We start from the raw sequence: 19334 nt of genomic DNA on the forward strand, positions 1-19334 counted from the left end.
TGACACTTGAATTCCTAATTGAATATTCTATGCTTTGTATATGTTATCTTCAATGCATTCATATAAAGGTGCACCAATTTCTCTGTTAGGATGCAGTCACTGGTATATTTGTTTAATCTAGTATAGATCTTCACTAGGAATCTTTTAAATAGTGTAGACGTATAGATGCTGCATGGTTACCTTTACATGTTTCAAATGTAGCTTACAGGTTAACCACAATATTAGTAATGTATTGATACTAGTCACAGATAGTAGAAAAAGATCATTTTAGAAAAATAAAGTTGCATGGATGTGAATCATATTCAAAATGTGTAATATTTAAAAAATGTTTAATAAACAAATATAAAAAAAATATCGAGATATATTCCTACATTTTATGGAAAACCAACTATCTGCATGTAATCATTTACAATGTTGAAACTATTAATTTTCCCACACACCAGAAACCTAAAAATATAAACAGAGATCTTTGCAATATTACAGCACACTTGTCAAAGGTTCTATTCCAGGGGTGGGCAATTCCAGTCCACCAACAGGTCAGGTTTTCAGGATATCCAAGCTTCAACATAGGTGGCACAATCAGTGGATCAGAGCCACTGATTGAGCCACCTGTGCTGAAGCAGGAATGGCCTTTAAACCTGACCTGTAGGTGGCCCTTGAGGACTGGAGTTGTCCACCCCTGTGCTAAACACACATACAAGAGACCTGTGAGGTTTCACAGACTCTGTACACTGTCATTGACAAAGAATGCTCCAGGTCCATTATTACTGTATCACAATGTAGCACATACATGCATTCCAAGACAAGTTTGATCTACAATATGACTGCACAAAATTAAGTAAAGAATCGATGTGGAAAGCATAAACATGTCTGAATTTATTACAGCAACACAAATATGTATTTTTTCTTTTCCAATTCAGCATTACCTGCATAAAATTGATCACAGCTTAGATACAATTAAGAAAGCCACATTTTAAGAAAGGCACAACTGTGCTTCTGACAGAACATGGGCTTTGTCATTTTAGAAATCCTCGCTCTGTATGACGAAAGTGCCAGGAAGGAAGAGATTGATGTGCTTGGTAACAATGAGGCAACAAATTACAGTCATTTGAAACCTTCACTGCATCACTGCTCCTACTGGCAGGCAATATGAAATAGACAGCAGCCATATCTCTATACTTAGACCTGATGGCGTGCTCTGCCAGCAGCTGAGATGAAACATTCTGATCCAGAAAAGCACAGCTTCTTGCAAGCACTTACCATTAGTGGGCTACCATACATCAAAGGAGATGATCAAACAACAAAGGAATTAAGCCCTTTGTCAATATGATTTTACACCCCACATTAGCTCCTAAGCTATTCCTTTCCTGTGTCTATGTTTTTGGACACATGTTCCCTTAATTCATGTTAAAAAATATGTAAGGACATAAAACAACCCTATTTTGCAAATGAAGTGCAGGTATCTTGGTTGACTGAGCCACTGATTTAGCCACCTGTGCTGAAGCAGAGATATCCTTAAAACCTGACCTCTTGGTAGCTCTTGAGGACTGGAGTTGGCCGCTCCTGGTCTACTCTGTAGACTTGTACGGCGGTTGGATAAACCACTGCATGCCCTTTCCCTGTATAGGTGTTTGTAGGATCCTTACAAAACAAGGAGGGAAACACTTTGCAGGATAGAAGTAACCACATTGTGCAGGAGACAAGAAGATACAATGGCCCATATATACTAAGCAGTGTTAATCCAAAAGACACATGCAGGGCCATGCAAATGAATGAAGGTATTTACTGGCATACCAACACTTGGTAAATATGGCCCAATATCTGAGTAGCTTGGAAGCTATGTGGAAATGCATTTTTAGGTAGTACTTTGGTTCAGGCTATACAATGTCACCAAATTGGTTTGGGGTTTGACAGGGGGAAATCTTGCACATTTTCAACTCCTACGTCAACCTCCTGATTTTATTACAAATTGTCTTCTGTTTTCAGCTGATTTTGAACAGTTAGTCTGGCACCTTAAAGAATAGGCACCTTAGAGTAACAGGTCATTAAACACCACTGGGATATGTATCAAGAGCTCCAAATGGGCATTACTATATGTTGAAAGCAGCAGAGCCAACAGATGGAATTTTATGTCACCTGCTTGTGGGACTGTGGGACAAAGCTTGTGCTTTGCGTCAACTTTGCTCTAGTGAGCAATTTAGGAAGTGGTTATAAGATCAGTCATTGGACCAGCTGCTTTATTCTTTGTTTGAATTAAATCTACCAGCTCATATGGCATTAACCTACATCCCTCAGAGATCAGCCTCCTATGAAACAATGTACAGGTTTAATATGCTGAATGCCAACCCATATTAGCGCAGCTATGAGAGACTCAAATACAACTAGTCCTTCACCCCCATGTTATCTGCCACAAGACACATTTTAGCTCCTTTTTCAGTTTGGACAGCAGCGCATAGGAACGTCTGCTACTACTATTAGGTCAGAATGTTCTCTCTTGCAACTGAAATAAAACAAATAGGTATATAGAATTATTTATAGCAATATACCAATTTAATAGTGACTGTGCCGATATTATAGATATCATTTGCAAGAAATGGTAAATAGGACCAATGTACATTGTTGCAGTCTGCTGCTAAAGTTTTTATAGATACAAGAGAGCAAAACCCGTCCCATAATACTGTGTTAATGGTTTCTTAACCCTTCCTCGGCGCCCTCTGGTAGCAGAAGTGTTAAGCAACCATTTATAGACCTGTCTGGTGACAAAGCAACCTGACTCATAAAAATGTAATACAAGTGACATTCATTAGAGTCCAAAATCCTCCAGCCCTTTTGTTTTTAACAAGAATACCAATAGCTTTTAAGGGTTTTTGCTTTTTTACACCTCATTAGTGAATGGAATGTTGAATCAATTGGTGATTCAAGCAAAGCAATGAAACAGAACAACACAAAGAGATCTTCATTGGTCAAATTCAGTAGAACAGATGGGATTGTACCTTAAGTACCTATTTGTTTGTGCATGTAGGATTGGTTTGAACCTCACAAACCTCTGTATCTTCATTGCAAAGCACTGTAGTTCCCTCTGGCAGTGCGGAGATTAAATGCAGGCTACACCCAAAATGTTAAGTACGTATGTACATTGTTTATTGTTTCTTTTTACTTTTCCCAAAAGCATATATAAATTATTTAAAGAACTGGGATTTTACATGTGGTCACTCTGGTGAGGTTGTTTATGGTACATTGGACAGCAGAAAAATGCACAAGGCTGGACATGGCAGCACACAGAGAAAAAGCATCGAGTCCATTATTTGGTATTATTTAGCTTGATTATTTAAACACAAAGTTATCACCATACATGAAAACATTTAGATTTAAGTTTGTTTTTTTTAATTGGGGTATATCCTGTCTTTTTAAATAAACCGTAATTACACACAGCCATCTATGTAATACTCATGAACGGGAAGGCTCAATTCATTTAATATTATTGGAGAAAGTAGTTTATATCGCTAAGTAATAGGGGCTCAAATCATTATACACCAAAGCAATGAGCAGCTGGCATTAAATGTTCTAACACTATTATACTGAAGATATTATAGGGCATTTAGTAATATACTGGACACCTAACAAGCTCCTATTGAACCCCCAAAATAACCACAACATATATATAAGCATATGAGTGTCACAGAGGAGTGCTACTGAGCATGGCAATATATATTTAAAACCAGAGACAGAACATAAAACACAGACAAAGCTCAGTTTAGCACATCTAGTGAAACTCATACACAGTACAGTGCCTAAATATATATGTATAAATATCTATTAAGTAAAATGGTCTTTTAGTTTGACATTTTTGGCCAAAATTGTTGTAACCCACCGTGTATGAGTTTCACTAGATGTGCTAAAACTGAGCTTTGTCTGTGTTTTATGTTCTGTCTCTGGTTTTAAATAGGGCATTTAGTAACACGACTTCTGTATGTGTTTGGCCCAAAGCCCCTGAGGTGATATAAAGGCCAAGATGTACAAGCCTAGATGCAAAGCCTTTGTGCCCCTTGTAGCTCATGCATACTATGCATATACTGTATCATAGTCAGTCATATCATTTCTTGAATTCTTCTGCCCCACAATACAATTTCTAATTAAGCTATACAGGCAGTCCTCGGTTATCCAATGGAATTAGTTCTGGAAAGTAGCGTTGGAGTGAAAGTGTTGTAAAGTGAGTTCCTTGTTAATCATCTGTGGTAAGCGTTAGGTTAAGGCCTTCCGGCGTCTGAAACCATCCCCATAGGATTGAATTGTGATGTGTTGGATATGCCGTCTGTCGTAAACTGAAACAACGGATAACAAGGACCACCAGTATTACGGATTGTGGAGGTTCATAATATGTAACATGCAATGGAGATTAAAAGATAATCCGGCGCCTAAATCTTTTTGTCTGTGCATGTATATGATTTGATTAATCATTCATTCCTGGCAGCCTTCCTTATATGTATAAGGGTATAGGAGATCACTATTAGTGTATAGGTTACACTTAAATATTTTATTTTAGCACTAGCACTATTAGCACAATCTTTTTTTCACATGCAATGGAGATTTACTTACGAGTAGGGGGAGATTTACTTACGAGTAGGGGGAGATTTACTTACGAGTAGGTGAAGATTTACTTACGAGTAGTGGGAGATTTACTTACGAGTAGGGGGAGATTTACTTACGAGTAGGGGGAGATTTACTTACCAGTAGGTGGAGATTTACTTACCAGTAGGTGGAGATTTACTTACCAGTAGGTGGAGATTTACTTACCAGTAGGTGGAGATTTACTTACGAGTAGGTGGAGATTTACTTACGAGTAGGTGGAGATTTACTTACCAGTAGGTGGAGATTTACTTATCAGTAGGGGGAGATTTACTTATGAGTAGGTGGAGATTTACTTACCAGTAGGTGGAGATTTACTTATCAGTAGGGGAAGATTTACTTATGAGTAGGTGGAGATTTACTTACCAGTAGGTGGAGATTTACTTACGAGTAGGGGGAGATTTACTTACCAGTAGGTGGAGATTTACTTACGAGTAGGGGGAGATTTACATACGAGTAGGGGGAGATTTACTTACGAGTAGGGGGAGATTACTTACGAGTAGGTGGAGATTTACTTACCAGTAGGTGGAGATTTACTTACGAGTAGGGGGAGATTTACTTACCAGTAGGTGGAAATTTACTTACGAGTAGATGGAGATTTACTTACGAGCAGGTGGTGATTTACTTATGAGTAGGTGGAGATTTACTTACCTCTAGAACTAGCCAGAGTTGTCCTCCTACGTACTGATCTGCTTTGTAAAACATTCCATAAAACTTGACGACGTTTGGATGATTTGGAAGCGATTGTAGAATATTGTACTCAGCCTCGATCTCCTCATCCACATCCTAAATAAAAAGTACAGGAGGTGCTATTCATAGATATTATTTCATGTACCATTGAAGGCTTTAGAATAGATTTTGACTGGTTTACTACAAATATTGATTACGACCCCAAAAGTACAGTACTAGTCTTTTATATGTGTCAATGTAGTCATCTTAGGTTTAAGTACCTCAATCACGCGTGACTCACTGTGAAGCAGGCTACTTGTGGATGTACGTAATATCGTGGGGCAGAATTAAAGACTTTACAGAGGTATAGGTAAATGTAGAGGGGGGCTTATAATAATGAGATTGTTTCAAAATTATGAATGGAAATGGTATTTATTCAGTTCAAAGCATTAACTAACAAATATCTTAGAGATATGCCAATCAAGCAATGTTACAATGTAAGCAAGCATCACTTGCTAGCATTGTATGCTAGCAAGTAAGTCAGAGAGAATAAATAAATAAATGACATAGTAGGGATCGAATATTCACAAACTCACAAAATGCGAGACCAGGGGTGACAGTCAAATTGCCATGTACCATATGTAAAGTAAATAAAAGGAAGTACTTTTTCGCTCACTGCACAAATCAACCCTGGGAATTCGCTACCCTTGGACCTTGTGTCAGCAAATGGTATTAATAGATTTAAGAAAGGACTAGATCTATTCATAGAGAGGGAGTTCATACATGGCTAATAGCAAGATATGCACATCTTGAGACAGGAAGTGGGTAATGCTGAGACAGGAAGTGGGTAATGCTGAGACAGGAAGTGGGTAATGCTGTATGCTAATTTCACACAGAAGCTTCCACAACTTGTCACTGTTGGAGACAAAATACTGGGCTTGGGCATTTGGTCTGACCCAGTATTGGTAATTCCTATGGTATGTTGTTATATATAAATATATATATATGAAGCCAAGGCTTGTAAAAAAATATATATTGTCACATGATGTAGACTATTATGAAGTGAGTAAAAGTGTCTAAACCCAGATCTACTAACCATATATCAGATCAAAATGCAGCAGTGTGCCATGTATTTGCTTTATTAAAATGCTAGTATACTGTATACACCGTGTTCAGGAAGAAAGGGACCCCTTTCGTTTTTCATCATATCTTATATATTTCTCTTTCAATCCCCATGAAAATGTGCATAATTATAGGTCTGTTATGTAGATTTACACTATATATGAAGCACGATGTAGACAATGAACTGATGTTTACTACATTGATGTCACTGTATTATGTCAACAAGTACCAGATACCACATGGTAGCCTCATGTTCGTGAAATGAAAAACAGGAGCTTTTCCTTCGTAGCTTGTAAATATGTTAAATTATTGTAATCTAATCTGAAACACTAAGATTGTTATAAAGTTTGAGTTCAAATTGTGTGTTCAAAATGTCCTTCTGCAGAAATATACTCCCGAAGACGAGAACGTCACTGTCTGATTGTATAATCGATAACACCTTGGTCCAGCTGCTCCCACTCTTGAATGATACAAATTAGTTTTTTTCAGTCTTTCTAGCGAGCAACAAGCCTTTATCAGGAAACATTTTATGTAAGCGTTTTGGACTACAATTCGTGCTTATCTTCTTCTCTAAACACCATTTTGTTACTACGCATTTGATGAGGTCATCATGCCATCATCAATTCCAAAGAATATTTATTAGATTATCAGATCATTCTTAAATGTGATCTACTGTGACAGACCTATAGTTGCTCAAATTTTCATGAACATTTAGTGATTTTTCTATAAGATATGATGAAAAGCAAAAAAGGGTCCCATTTTTTCTGAACACAGTGTAAATATAGTTTTTATTAACTCTTCAAATACATTCTTCCAGGACCCTTCTGAATTTCCTTGCACCTTTCTAAGGTTCTTATTCAATAATATGTGAAGCCGAATTCCTGTGATGAAGATATTTCTTCCCATTCATTAAAATGGAGCGGATCTCTTCTCCAGCCTGGGAAACAGTTTCACAACGTACCTGTATTAGGAGCCTAAGTCCCTCTGAAAACTCTTGTTGGCAAATAGAAAAACCCTAAGCACATTAAATCCTTTTGTGTGTTTAGTGCAGAGTTGTTTTTTGGCTGAAAAGAACCATTAACGTTGCTTAATTTGCACATACAGTATCTAAGACTTGCTGTTTGGTCACAGATTGTCCTAAATACCATTTTATTTTCATGTATTAATTCTTGTGTTCTCTCGGTTGCTAACAATAATATTTTGTTCTAATATTTTCTCCTAATCTTTCTTTCTCCTGTGAATGTGCACTTCACAACCAATCTTACTTTAAAATTAGGGGGAGATTAAAATATAAAATATCTTGTCATGCTTTATGTGCAAGAAGCAAAACCCTATAACATATTTTGATCAACCAGTTAATTAAAAAAAAAAAAAAATGCATTATTATTATTAAAATAATTCCAATTTAGTTGTATTGGAGAAGTTTTATGATGAATATCTTGGTACTATAATTTGAAATTAATGTGTAGCATTATGCCTCAATACAAAAGCATATAGGGAAATGCCCTTTTTATTTATATTGTATTTTGTAGTATGTCAATTTAAACGTAGCAGAAAATTCAAATGCAATGTATCATTAAACCTTTAAAGTGTTGTATTTATCTTAAATGATTTCCAAATAAATTAGATCGCTAAACCGAAGTAAGATGACCAAAATAGATAATAAAATCTACATGGAGTTTGACTTTAAGAAATGCTTTTTGATTACGGAATAGAAACAGATTAATAACAGAAAATAGGTACTGTAGTGTTAGGAGTTTATAGGTTATGTTACATGTATTTGCTTGGGGGAAAATATGATTGTAACAGCATTATTAGCATTTGGATTCAAGTGATTGTTCCTATTAAGGGTTCAGGAAGTCATATGTATTCATAGGTTGCAATGCAGGGTTGGAACAGCATAACAAATATGACACAGGCTGATCTCGAAGGACCCAAACTCTTATATACTCAAATATTCCATAATATTTACAGTGTAATAAATAGTAATGAGAGATCATAAAGACAGTGTAAGCGTAGAATTAGTTCCAATAAAAAAGACAATTGCAGTTCTTAACTTACACTGATTGGATCTAAAATCTTCACGGCTGCCAGGCTGCCATCTTTCTTGTTGTTGACCTTGTAAACTTTTCCGTATGTACCTTTGCCAATGGTATCAACAATTTCCCAGGTGTCTGAAGGGTCATCTAGCGACTCAAGCCCAATCATATTTGGATTATAAGGAAACAATCCAAATAGAGACTTCCTAAAAAGAAAATATTCTGTTGTGAGGGTTCTGCTTTTGGTATTTTGTATTACTTGTTCCTTGAAGATGTAGATAGATATCTGCTCTTTGGCACATCTTTCTTTATATTGGCTACTTATTAACAGGTTGGCCTTTCACCTGTTGGAAATGAGAATGTCCTATTCTATTTGATGCCCTATTCCAGAGGGGCACAAACTTGTTTCCCTGTGCCCCCCTGCCAGCGGTTCCCCTCTCTCCGCACCCCCCCCCCTTACCTCAGCTCCGGCGGCATGACGTCACGTTGCCATGGCGACGCATCTAAGAAGTCGCCGGAGCCAAGGTAAGACAGGTTTACAGAGGCCTTTGCCACTTCCCCGGCACTTAATAAATGCCTTCTGGAAGCGCGCGGGGCCTCTGTAAACCCCGCACCCCCCGCAGTCAGTCTTGCACCCCCCAGATTGCGCACCGCTGCCCTATGTCCGCTATGGTAACTAACGGCATTGCCACGCTCTATATATATATATATATATATATATATATATTTATTATATATATATATATATATATATATATACATGTAGAGGTATCAGTACCGTGTTAGCCGAGCTTCAATAATCAAAAAATAAATAGATGATACCGTTCTGTGGCTAACTAAATGCTTTTATTTGTGCGAGCTTTCGAGATACACTGATCTCTTCTTCCGGCGATGTTACAATGAATGAAGCAACAAAAGGTATACTTAAAAACAGTGTCTCTTGAAATGTTATCTGTGCTAGTCCTTCCCCCGGTGTGGATGTGTTTTATGGCTAGAGGTGTCAAAAGGTTCCTGAAAGCAAGTGATGTAAGAGTGTGTGTGTGTGTGTATCTGTGTGAATATAAATGAATGGAGAGCCCACAGTGTATACAGTGCTTTACAAAAGGTGTGTGTGGAGTGGGAGTGGATATAAATGGTGTGGGTAGGTGTGGAAATGTGAGAGATTGTAGCACAACTAAAAGTGTGTGTGGATACTATGTGGTCCCTATAGGTGTATAGGGATGGAAAAACATGGAGTATTAGTATGTGTAAGAGACAGCTGTGTGTGCATACATATAGCACAGTATGTACAGACATGGCCTATAGCGCTCATGGGAAGAGAGTTCACATGTGTCAATAATGACTCATAAAATTTCGATCTCTGTTTAGGCCACTGCTAAGTGTCCCGAACAGTTGCATAAATTTGTATTCATGCAACCGTCTCTCTTTCGCTGTTTTAAGATTACCTTTGAGTATATCAACTCTCAGATCGTTCATCTTATGGCCAAAGTTAGAGAAATGTTCACCAACAGGACTGTCTCTTGTTCCGCGCGTGATGCTGTGGCGATGCAGGTTCATTCTCTTGTTTAGCCCCTTCCCTGTCTCACCTATGTAGTAGCAGCCCCCTGGGCATTTCATGCACATGATGAGGTACACGACATTGCTGGAGGAACAGGTGAACCTTCCTCTGATTTTGTATTCCCGATTCCTGTGTGGTATTTGTATTGTGTCCGCTGTGTAGAGCATTGCGCAGGTTTTGCATCTTGGGTCCTGGCATGGTTTCGTCCCGCATTCAGTACAGTGCACATATATACAGTGCACAATAAATGAGTGATATCTTTTTTTTATTAGGACTAACAATTTATGTCATAGGACAAGCATAGGAAGTACTCATTTATTCTGCACTATCGCAACTGGATTAACACGGCTATTTCTGTTTTATATATATATTTTCAGTCCTCGACAAATACGGTCGCCCAGGGCGACAGCATTTTAGCCACTGTCGAGGTGCTATGGCTGGGTGCTCTGGCGGGGTGCTGAGGCAGCGTGTTGCAGCTTCTACAGGTATTTTCCTCCTTCTCTGGCGCACGTGCGCAGAATGATCCACGGGCCTCTGGCGCATCGCACATGCGCAGGCCTCAGGTGCGCATGCTCAGAAGGCTGCTCGGGCCTCTGGCAGATCACGTTTGCGCAGGCCTCACTCACACGTGCGGAGAAGGATGCTTGTGCCTCCGGCGCATCGCGCATGAACGCACCCGTGCGCAGGCCCTCTGGCGCTGCACACAGTCCCGGTGACACACATGCGCAGGCCTGGTGATGCACACATGCACAAGACCAGTGACACGCGCATGCGCAGGACCCCAGAAGTAGGCCGCAACATGAATGGACCCGCCTGGACCCCTTCCTATGCCTGCCTCACACGGAACTCTCTGCTGCACAGATGGGTCAAGTGTCAACCAACCAGTCAGTCAACCACCCAGGTCAGTCACCCAACCATCCAGGTCAGTCACCCACCCATGTCAGTCAGTCACCCACCCACCCAGGTCAGTCAGTCACCCACCCAGGTCAGTCAGTCACCCAGTTAGTCACTCACCCACCCAGTCAGTCACTCACCCACCCAGTCAGTCACCCAGTCACTCACCCACCCAGTCACTCTCTCTCTATGTCTCACACACTCTCTCTCTGTCTCACACACTCTCTCTCTGTCTCACACACTCTTTCTCTCTCTGTCCCACACACTCTCTCTCTGTCCCACACACTCTCTCTCGGTCTCACACACTCTCGGTCTCACACACTCTCTCTGTCTCTCTCACACTGTCTCTGCCTCACACACACACACTGTCTCTCTCTGCCTTACACACTTTCTCTGTCTCTCTCTCAAACACTGGATCTGGATATCTTTTTTACCCTATATATCTTAACTGCCCTATACCTACACCGAAATAACCTATACTGCTTTTTTCCAGATCTGACTCTCAAGCTTCACACGGGAGACATCGGAATCCCCCCTAAACCAGAAGACAGGTAGGGTACACCTCCCCTCCAATATATAACATTGCGGGAATGAGGGTACCTGGACATTGAGGGACTGCGGATCAGGTAAGATCTCAGGCGAGATTGCTGCTTTAGACATTGTGAAGCGGGAGCATCCAGACACTAGTTAAGGGGTTCAGGAAACTAGTAATTCATATCTGGCTTTTTTTTCTAGATTAGTGAGATCATCCGATATTTTCTCACTCACAAACAGACACACACACGTAACTATGTAACAAGGACTAATTGTAGTAAAGTATAAATGTAATACAATAAATAAACTGTTATGTCAAAAACAAATGTTGTTAGTTAGTTCTTACTTGGAATTTATTCAATTTCTTTTCTAAAAAGTGGGGCTAGAGGCAGGGCTAGGTGGCGACTAGATTTTTTTGGTTCGGCAAGAAAAGGCAATGTCTGCAACTCATTATGATGTCACCAGTATGATGTCACCAGTATGATGTCACCAGTATGATGTCACGTGCCAGATATATAGCCTACCAGGTCAGGGGAGAGCAAGGATGGGAGAAGAGACAGTGAGATGAAAGCAAGGAGAGGAGGAGACAGAGGGATGACGAGGAGGAGGGAATGGAGAGCAGCATGCACCTGGGGCAAGAAGGAGTGCAAGGAGAGGGGAGGCGAGGCAGTAAGGTCAGTAGGAGGAGGAAACAGAGACAGCAAGGAGAGGAGGAGACAGATGAGAGAGTAGGGAGTGTAGTGTGCACAAAGAGAAGCAAACACAGTAAGGCAGGGAGTGCAAAGAGGAGCAGGGCATGATGGAGGAGGGAGGGGAGGAGAGACAGAGAGAGAGAGCCAGGAGAAGAGACAGACGAGTAGGAGAGGAGGGAGTGTAGTGTGCACAGAGAGGAGCAGACACAGGAAGGCAGGAGAGGAGCAAAGAGGAGCAGGGCATGATGGAGGAGAAAGTAAGGAGGGGAAGAAGGGACAAGAGACAGCAAGGCATTACAGGGAGGGGTCAAAACAAAGAGTCATGTTTAATAACCTTTAAGATCTCCTAGATTGGCGTATGTTAGGCCGGGTTCAGCTTGTATATATATATATATATATATATATCTTAGGTATGTTTCCGTACAAATGTTCAGCTGTTACAGGGTTGCTTGGCAATAATAATGTTTTAAGAATACCAATAATAACGTGTAACATTGATCACACATGTAACCTTTTATGAACAGTGTGTAAAAGTGTTAAAAACAATTGTAAGCGCTTTTGAACTTAATACATTGTGTAAGTTTTAAGACGTGTCAAAATGGCTGGACCATGTGAACGAACACTGAGAAATCGTAGAAGAAATGCTAATGAAACATTAGAGGAGAGATCAAATAGACTGAGATCGAAATGAAATTTTATGATGATGACGACGACAGAGAACATTGAAGAAAAAGAAGAACGATTGGAAAAGAGAAGAGCGAAACGCCGTAGGACTAATCAAATAGAAATACCAGATGCAAATAATCAACAAGCTGTAATCAAAGTGGGAGAGCATGACATAGGAAATGTGTGTCACAACGGTGAGTCCTGCAATGCAAGATACTGGGGACATGAGTTAAACACATCGACTAAATACTGTCATGATGGAAAGGTTTCACTCGACCCCCTGTCTGAGACAGCTACTCTATTACCAGAGCTCCTTACAGGGGATAAACATGAAGCAAATAACTACAGAGAACATACTGTATACAAGAGTACAACTCTGCAATGGCGTTTGCATCAATGGGTGACGAGATTAAATCACCACCTGGAAATGGTCCATATTGTTTTCAAATACACGGCCAGATTTATCATTTGGTCTCACCACTATATTCAAATAAGCCAAGATATGGACACCTTTATATTTTTGATTCTGCTGCAGCAACAACAAAATGACTTGAAAACCAATCGAACCAAGTGTGTATGGCTGAAGTAATGCAACAATTGGATGAGATGCTGCGACAAGTTAACCCATTTGCTGAGTCAAATAAACAAATTCATTAAATAACCCAGGCTAATCCAACAATGAATGTGCGCATAGTATTTATGGAAAACCTAGACCTTGACAAGAGATGATATAATGCATCAAGAACGGAGGTTGCTGCAATATTTGTTGGAAAAAACAGAGAACCACCTGGAAATATATATCAATAAATAAATATAATAAGTTGACAAAGACAAAAGAAAAAATAGGGGGTGCAGACAAAGTGTAAAATCCTTTATATGAAAAAATATCCAATGACAGGTAAAAGATTGCACTCACCAAAAATTATATGAATAAGTATATAGTCGCCTGTGTTAAGAGAGCCCAGTCTCTTATTGCCTCCATAGATGATCAGCTGCTGTTTCTTTCATGTGCTTTCTCTGGCACTCGGCAATTGGACCGCTGGAGCCTGTGTTGTCTGTTGGGGATCACCATCCTCTCCCTCTCACCTCTTCGTCCCCAACAGACTAGAGAGGTGTACGGGTTCCGGTCCAGGCTTTGGCTGGAACCCACCCTTACCGGGCTGCTGTGGACATTTTGATTACTGACAGCCTGCTATACTGGCTGCACCTGTTCAAGGGCTTAAATAGCAGCCAGTGACTTCCATCCCCTGCCTGTGCATTTTACACGTTTCCCTTTGTACCTGGCCACCCTGGGCTCTAGTTTCTGAGTCTTCCCCATTCCTGAGCCTTCCCCATTCCTGAGCCTTCCGTGTGGCTTGCTAGTCCCTGTGGCTTCCCTGTTCCAGAGGCCACCCTGTTGCTGTGGCTAGCCTTTTGCTGTGGCTAGCCTATACCTGTATCTTCTCTGTTCATTTGGAATTCCTGTTGCTGACCCCAGACTGTGACCCCAACCTCGCTGCTTTCCGCCTGCCCTGACCTTTTGCCGGTCGCCTGGATTCTGTACCACTACCACCTGTCTGACCCTTTGCCTGTTTACTGAACACAGATACTCTAATAGGACTCTGTCCCTGGGCTCTGGTCAGTTAATTGGCATCCCTACCTCAGCCCTGCGGGTCCGCTTCCTGATTAGAGACGAGCACCGCCACAACAGGCTCCAGCGGTCCAATTCCCAAAATGAACAGCAGCTGATCGTCTACGGATTTGAAACATTTCATCCGAGAATGTAAGGTTCCTCTGGTCCCACCCAAAGATTTCAGGTGCACGGAGATGTGCAGATCCTTATGGAAACACGCTATAAATACATTTAAGGAAATTGATGATAAGAAATGTAGCACCCATAAAGAGAAAAATAAGTTTCAGCTCTATGAGCAAGAAATGATATAATCTATATGTCAGAATAGCTGGCAAAGGACATGTGATACAAACCCAAATTGTAAGCAATGTCCAGTACTATGGTTTCAAAATAAGCACACCAAAAAGACCAAGTATAAATTGGCGAGCAATTCTGCTCTCAAATTCACAGAGTAGTACAGTCCATGACCTCGTACAATGATTTAAAAAAAAAAGGCTATTGGGGAAGGGGTTGTGGCTGAGGATCACAAAATCCCCCCAGGATACAATGTACCTGTTACCATTATAACAAGGCTTGTCATATGACAAGGGATTGTAGACAAAGGATGCAGGATAAGAAAAAAAGATCGTTTCTAACAAAGTATCAATGCGTGAGATACATTACGGGTTAATGCTGAATTAGAGAGTGATTATATTGAATTACAGCTCCCTGACGTTATGCCTACAACAGCATGAAGTATTTGTACCTGAGATGTTCCATCAACAACTCACTTGTTTTTAACCTTTCTACAAGTCCCGTGTTTTCCTAAAATGTGTTTTTCTCATATTCCACAATCTTTCTACCAATTCAGCAGTTTGCTCAAGTTATAACAAAATGGAGTCTCTAAGGACAAAATGAAATCTGAATGACATGCTGTAAATCCCATCTACAAGGGTGTGTGTGTGTGTGTGTGTGTGTGTGTGTGTGTGTGTGTGTGTGTGTGTGTGTGTGTGTGTGTGTGTGTAGCTGTCTTTACCTGTTTGGTACAGGGATACAGAAAGAAAGGGAGAGCACAGGTTGTATTTTCCCTTAACATCTGTTCATTTATTTGTTCATCTATTCTGAGGGGGATACCTTAATCAAGAGCCGCCAGCGAATTAAATAAGTCCCTTAGACCAGGGAAGAAGGAACGCCACTCCAGCAGAATAAAGAAGTAAAGAACAAAAAGAAACCTTTATGTGACAGCATTTACACAAGGCCGTGTAAGTGTTTCTGTTATTTTATTACCCCCACCATCACTAGTTCGAGGTTTCACATACTCGAACTCAAACACTCCATTTTCATTACCCACAAAATATCCCTCAACCTGTGCTCCCCCTTTCTTTCTGTATCCCTGTACCACCAAGGATCCTGGATAGATCCTATCGGGGTCTGAGTCATAGGAAGAGACTACGAAGCCAAGGGGATCCTTATATATTTTATTAAGGTCGTAACATCTTGTTTTATTCCCCCATTGACTCAATTTTTGAGGTAACGCTCGGGTATTTCTCTTCACCTCTTTATCTGTTTGGTGTGGTTTTTTCTGCCACGTCTTGTGACTGTCTGTGTGCCCTGTTTTGTGCGGGTAGAGTATCTGTCTCCGCACCATGAGAAATAACTTTGAGAATCTCTCTACTTCAAAAAGAAAATCATAACGGGAGTGCAGGGCAAGTATGTAATCTTCTGAACAGTATCTGTCTGCCCTACTTTGTATTCGCGTGTTAGTTTGTTCTGACTATTGTAGGTGTGCCTCAGAAACTAAGCATTATAAAATAGAGGGGCATGAGAGAAAAAGGTGTGACTGCTATTGATATATGTAGGCCATTGGGCCCTTGCTTATGCCTTATTTTAGGCCTCTGGCTTTATCTTTAGTGTAACCCCTCCCCCCTCTAAAGGGTCACTAGTATGGTTTAGATCCCAGAAGAAGATTAAGGTGGACCAATATAAGATATGAAGTATGAAAGCGGCATGCCACAGAGGGCCTCAGTAACGATGACTCCTAGGCGTCAGCGAATTGGCTCTAACAACAGATCTGCATTAACAGTCCTCTCCGGCTGTAAGTGGCAATTCCCACACCCACAAAAAGGTATTGGGGTCACTTGTTTAGGACCTGCTAGAATTCCCAATGGGCCTAGCTCTACCGCGATAATACAGAGGGGCATCCCGAACAGAAATGGAGGAGGGCCCGGGTCTCAGAACAGTTAAACAACTAAGAGATATACCTCTCTATGGGCCTCATGCAGTAAGCGTTGATAAGGTATTTTTCGGCATTTTATAGCCAAAATTGGGTTTGAGATTCAGTAAGCGCCGATAAGTGCTTGATTTCGCCAGGTTTCGGAGCCGATAATTTTGTTATGGCCAGTCGGCTGTCGATAAGCCTGTTTTCGCCACTGATCGCCACTTTTTTAAATCGGCTGGATTCAAGAAACAAAATCAGCTTATCGGGGCTGATCGGCACTACGAAATTGAGATGTTATGGCCAATTTCTCCCGCCAACTAAAGTTGGCAGTTTGGAGGGGAGAACGATCGCTAAGGCTGCCGGAACGGCACTTAGAAAAAAAAAATCTTCTGTATATCAATGGAGTCAATGGAGCGGGGACGTATAACAGTATAGTACTGTTTACGTTTCATTGCTCACAATACAAAGGGGATTTGCATTACAGTGTGGGGGCATTCCCTGCATTGTGTCACAGCTGACGTGTATTATTTGCATAACATTGTACTTTTACATGTTTTCAGCATTTGCGGGTCACATTACTCATCATGTGATGATGTGTCAAGGGAAAATACTATACTCAACTCTTAAAGGAGAACCTCACATCATATCACACATTTTACTGAACTGAGCGACAATTATTTACATGATGTTACACATGTCACACATGTCACACATACACCGTATATTCATCTTCCTTTACATTACACAATGCTTGTAATGTGTCACGCATCTTTAAACGTTCATGTACATCTGTATTCTCATGTTTACATCTAGTTTTGGGTCCTCCCTATTTTCATGACGTCACTTATTGGACGCTCAATCACATTGCATGTTTACATTGTAACTGTAGCATTACAAGCACTTCAACCTAACTTATACACACATGTACAGTAATTCATCATTGGGACACCTTGTAAACTCATTCTATAGCAACTATCCTCATTACAGAAATGCATGCATATGCACACGACTATTCATTGTTGTCAACATGTGACAATAACATGCCTAATTACACATGTTACACCAAACTTTTCCCACGTCAATCTCAGCCTTTTTGTCTAATTACATGACTGACTGTTGCGTTCACAAGTGTTACATGCATTGCACATTACACTATTTATTTTCAAGCAATCTTTGTACAAAGCTTCACGTCACATCATTGGTAAATATCATCATTCCCTGCAGAATACACAACAAATACTTCTAAAAACAACTGCACACAGCTTGCCACAGAAGTACTTTATTATGTTAATGTAACACCTTGCATTTTACTATGTCACCTGACATCATCACATACCTATTTAAAGGACGCCCATTACCTGCTCATTCACAGCTACTCATTTCAAAATGTTGAGATTGTTTAGGAGACGGAGGAACATTCTTTTCTATGACATGCTTGATGATCAAGAGAATGATATAGGGCAAGGGAGGGACACACCGAGGGACAGTGACAGGGACAGTCACGCGGATACGACAGGGACAGGGAGAGGGACAGGCCGAGGGACAGGTAGAGGGACAGGAGATCAGAGGAGAAGACAGAGGAGACAAGTTGTGCCTCGTCCGCGTGTGTACAGGGAGAGAACCGTGTTAGATGGGATGAGTGAGGAGGAGATAGTAAGTCGCTATCGTTTGAGTTCAGCAGCAATCTTATCTCTTTATGAGGAGATAAGGGGAGATTTAGATTTTTTCACAGCCAGAGGTCGTGCAGTCCCTGGGCTTGTTAAAATGCTGTGCTCATTACATTATCTTGCTTCCGCATCATACCAGACAACTGTGGGCATAGTGGGCGGGGTCTCGCAATCTACATTCTCGCGGGCCTTTACCCAGTTTCTCTATGCACTCAATAGACGCGCTAGGAATTATATTCATTTTCCTACAGAGGCAACAGAGTGGCTGGAAGTCAGGACTGGCTTTTATAATATAGCAGGGATACCATGTGTGCTGGGTGCAATCGATTGCACACATGTTGCTTTGATTGCACCTAGTCAGAGTGAGCATGTGTACCGCAATCGTAAGCACTACCATTCACTCAATGTACAGGTGGTATGTGATGCCACGATGAGGATAATGCATGTGGTACCCAAATTCCCTGGTTCCAGTCATGATTCCTCTATCCTGAGGAACTCTTCAGTCTTCCATGCGTTCGAAGAGGGACATTTTGAACATGGTTGGCTGCTGGGTGAGTACACATTTACATGTTATAACACAAAACACATTTTTATTTAGGAATGTTGGCATTGTACAATTTGATCACTAATGTCAGCTTATGTGTGCTACATTCATTATAGGTGACTCAGGATACGGAATTAGGCCGTGGCTCTTGACTCCGGTGCTAAACCCTCAAACTGAAGCAGAGGAGAGGTACAATGCAGCCCATATCTCTACAAGATCTGTTATAGAGAGGACATTTGGCCTACTCAAGACCAGATTTAGGTGTCTGGACAGAACTGGTGGGGCTCTTCTATACAAGCCTCAAAAAGTGTCTGATATTATCCTTGCCTGTTGCATTTTGCACAATGTTGCACTCAGGCACAATGTACTGTACAATCAGACCTAGCTGAGCCTTTGGTAGACGAGCATCCCACCCATGTAGCTGCTGAAAATGAACAAACAGCCAGTGGTGGCCAGACACGCCAGAATCTCATCAATTCATTTTTTTCTTGTAAGTAAAAACATATATGTTCCA

At 40.8% G+C, this 19334-nt stretch overlaps 1 protein-coding gene across 11 annotated transcripts in view; it reads right to left on the reverse strand.

The window, feature by feature from the left end:
* MYO3B (myosin IIIB) overlaps positions 1-19334 on the reverse strand; it is a 410453-nt gene that overhangs the window by 350981 nt on the left and 40138 nt on the right. For 10 of the 11 annotated variants that reach the window (XM_075609095.1, XM_075609097.1, XM_075609096.1 and 7 more), the window contains exons 2-3: positions 8479-8662; positions 5278-5412 (exon numbers count right to left, since the gene is read on the reverse strand). The exons of the other annotated variant lie outside the window; for it this stretch is intronic. In XM_075609095.1, the coding sequence (XP_075465210.1) occupies positions 5278-5412; positions 8479-8662 (319 nt within the window). The remainder of the gene's footprint in view (positions 1-5277; positions 5413-8478; positions 8663-19334) is intronic. 11 annotated transcript variants of the gene reach the window in all.

This window comes from Ascaphus truei, chromosome 7 (assembly GCF_040206685.1).
Source record: "Ascaphus truei isolate aAscTru1 chromosome 7, aAscTru1.hap1, whole genome shotgun sequence".
NCBI classification, from domain to species: domain Eukaryota; kingdom Metazoa; phylum Chordata; class Amphibia; order Anura; family Ascaphidae; genus Ascaphus; species Ascaphus truei.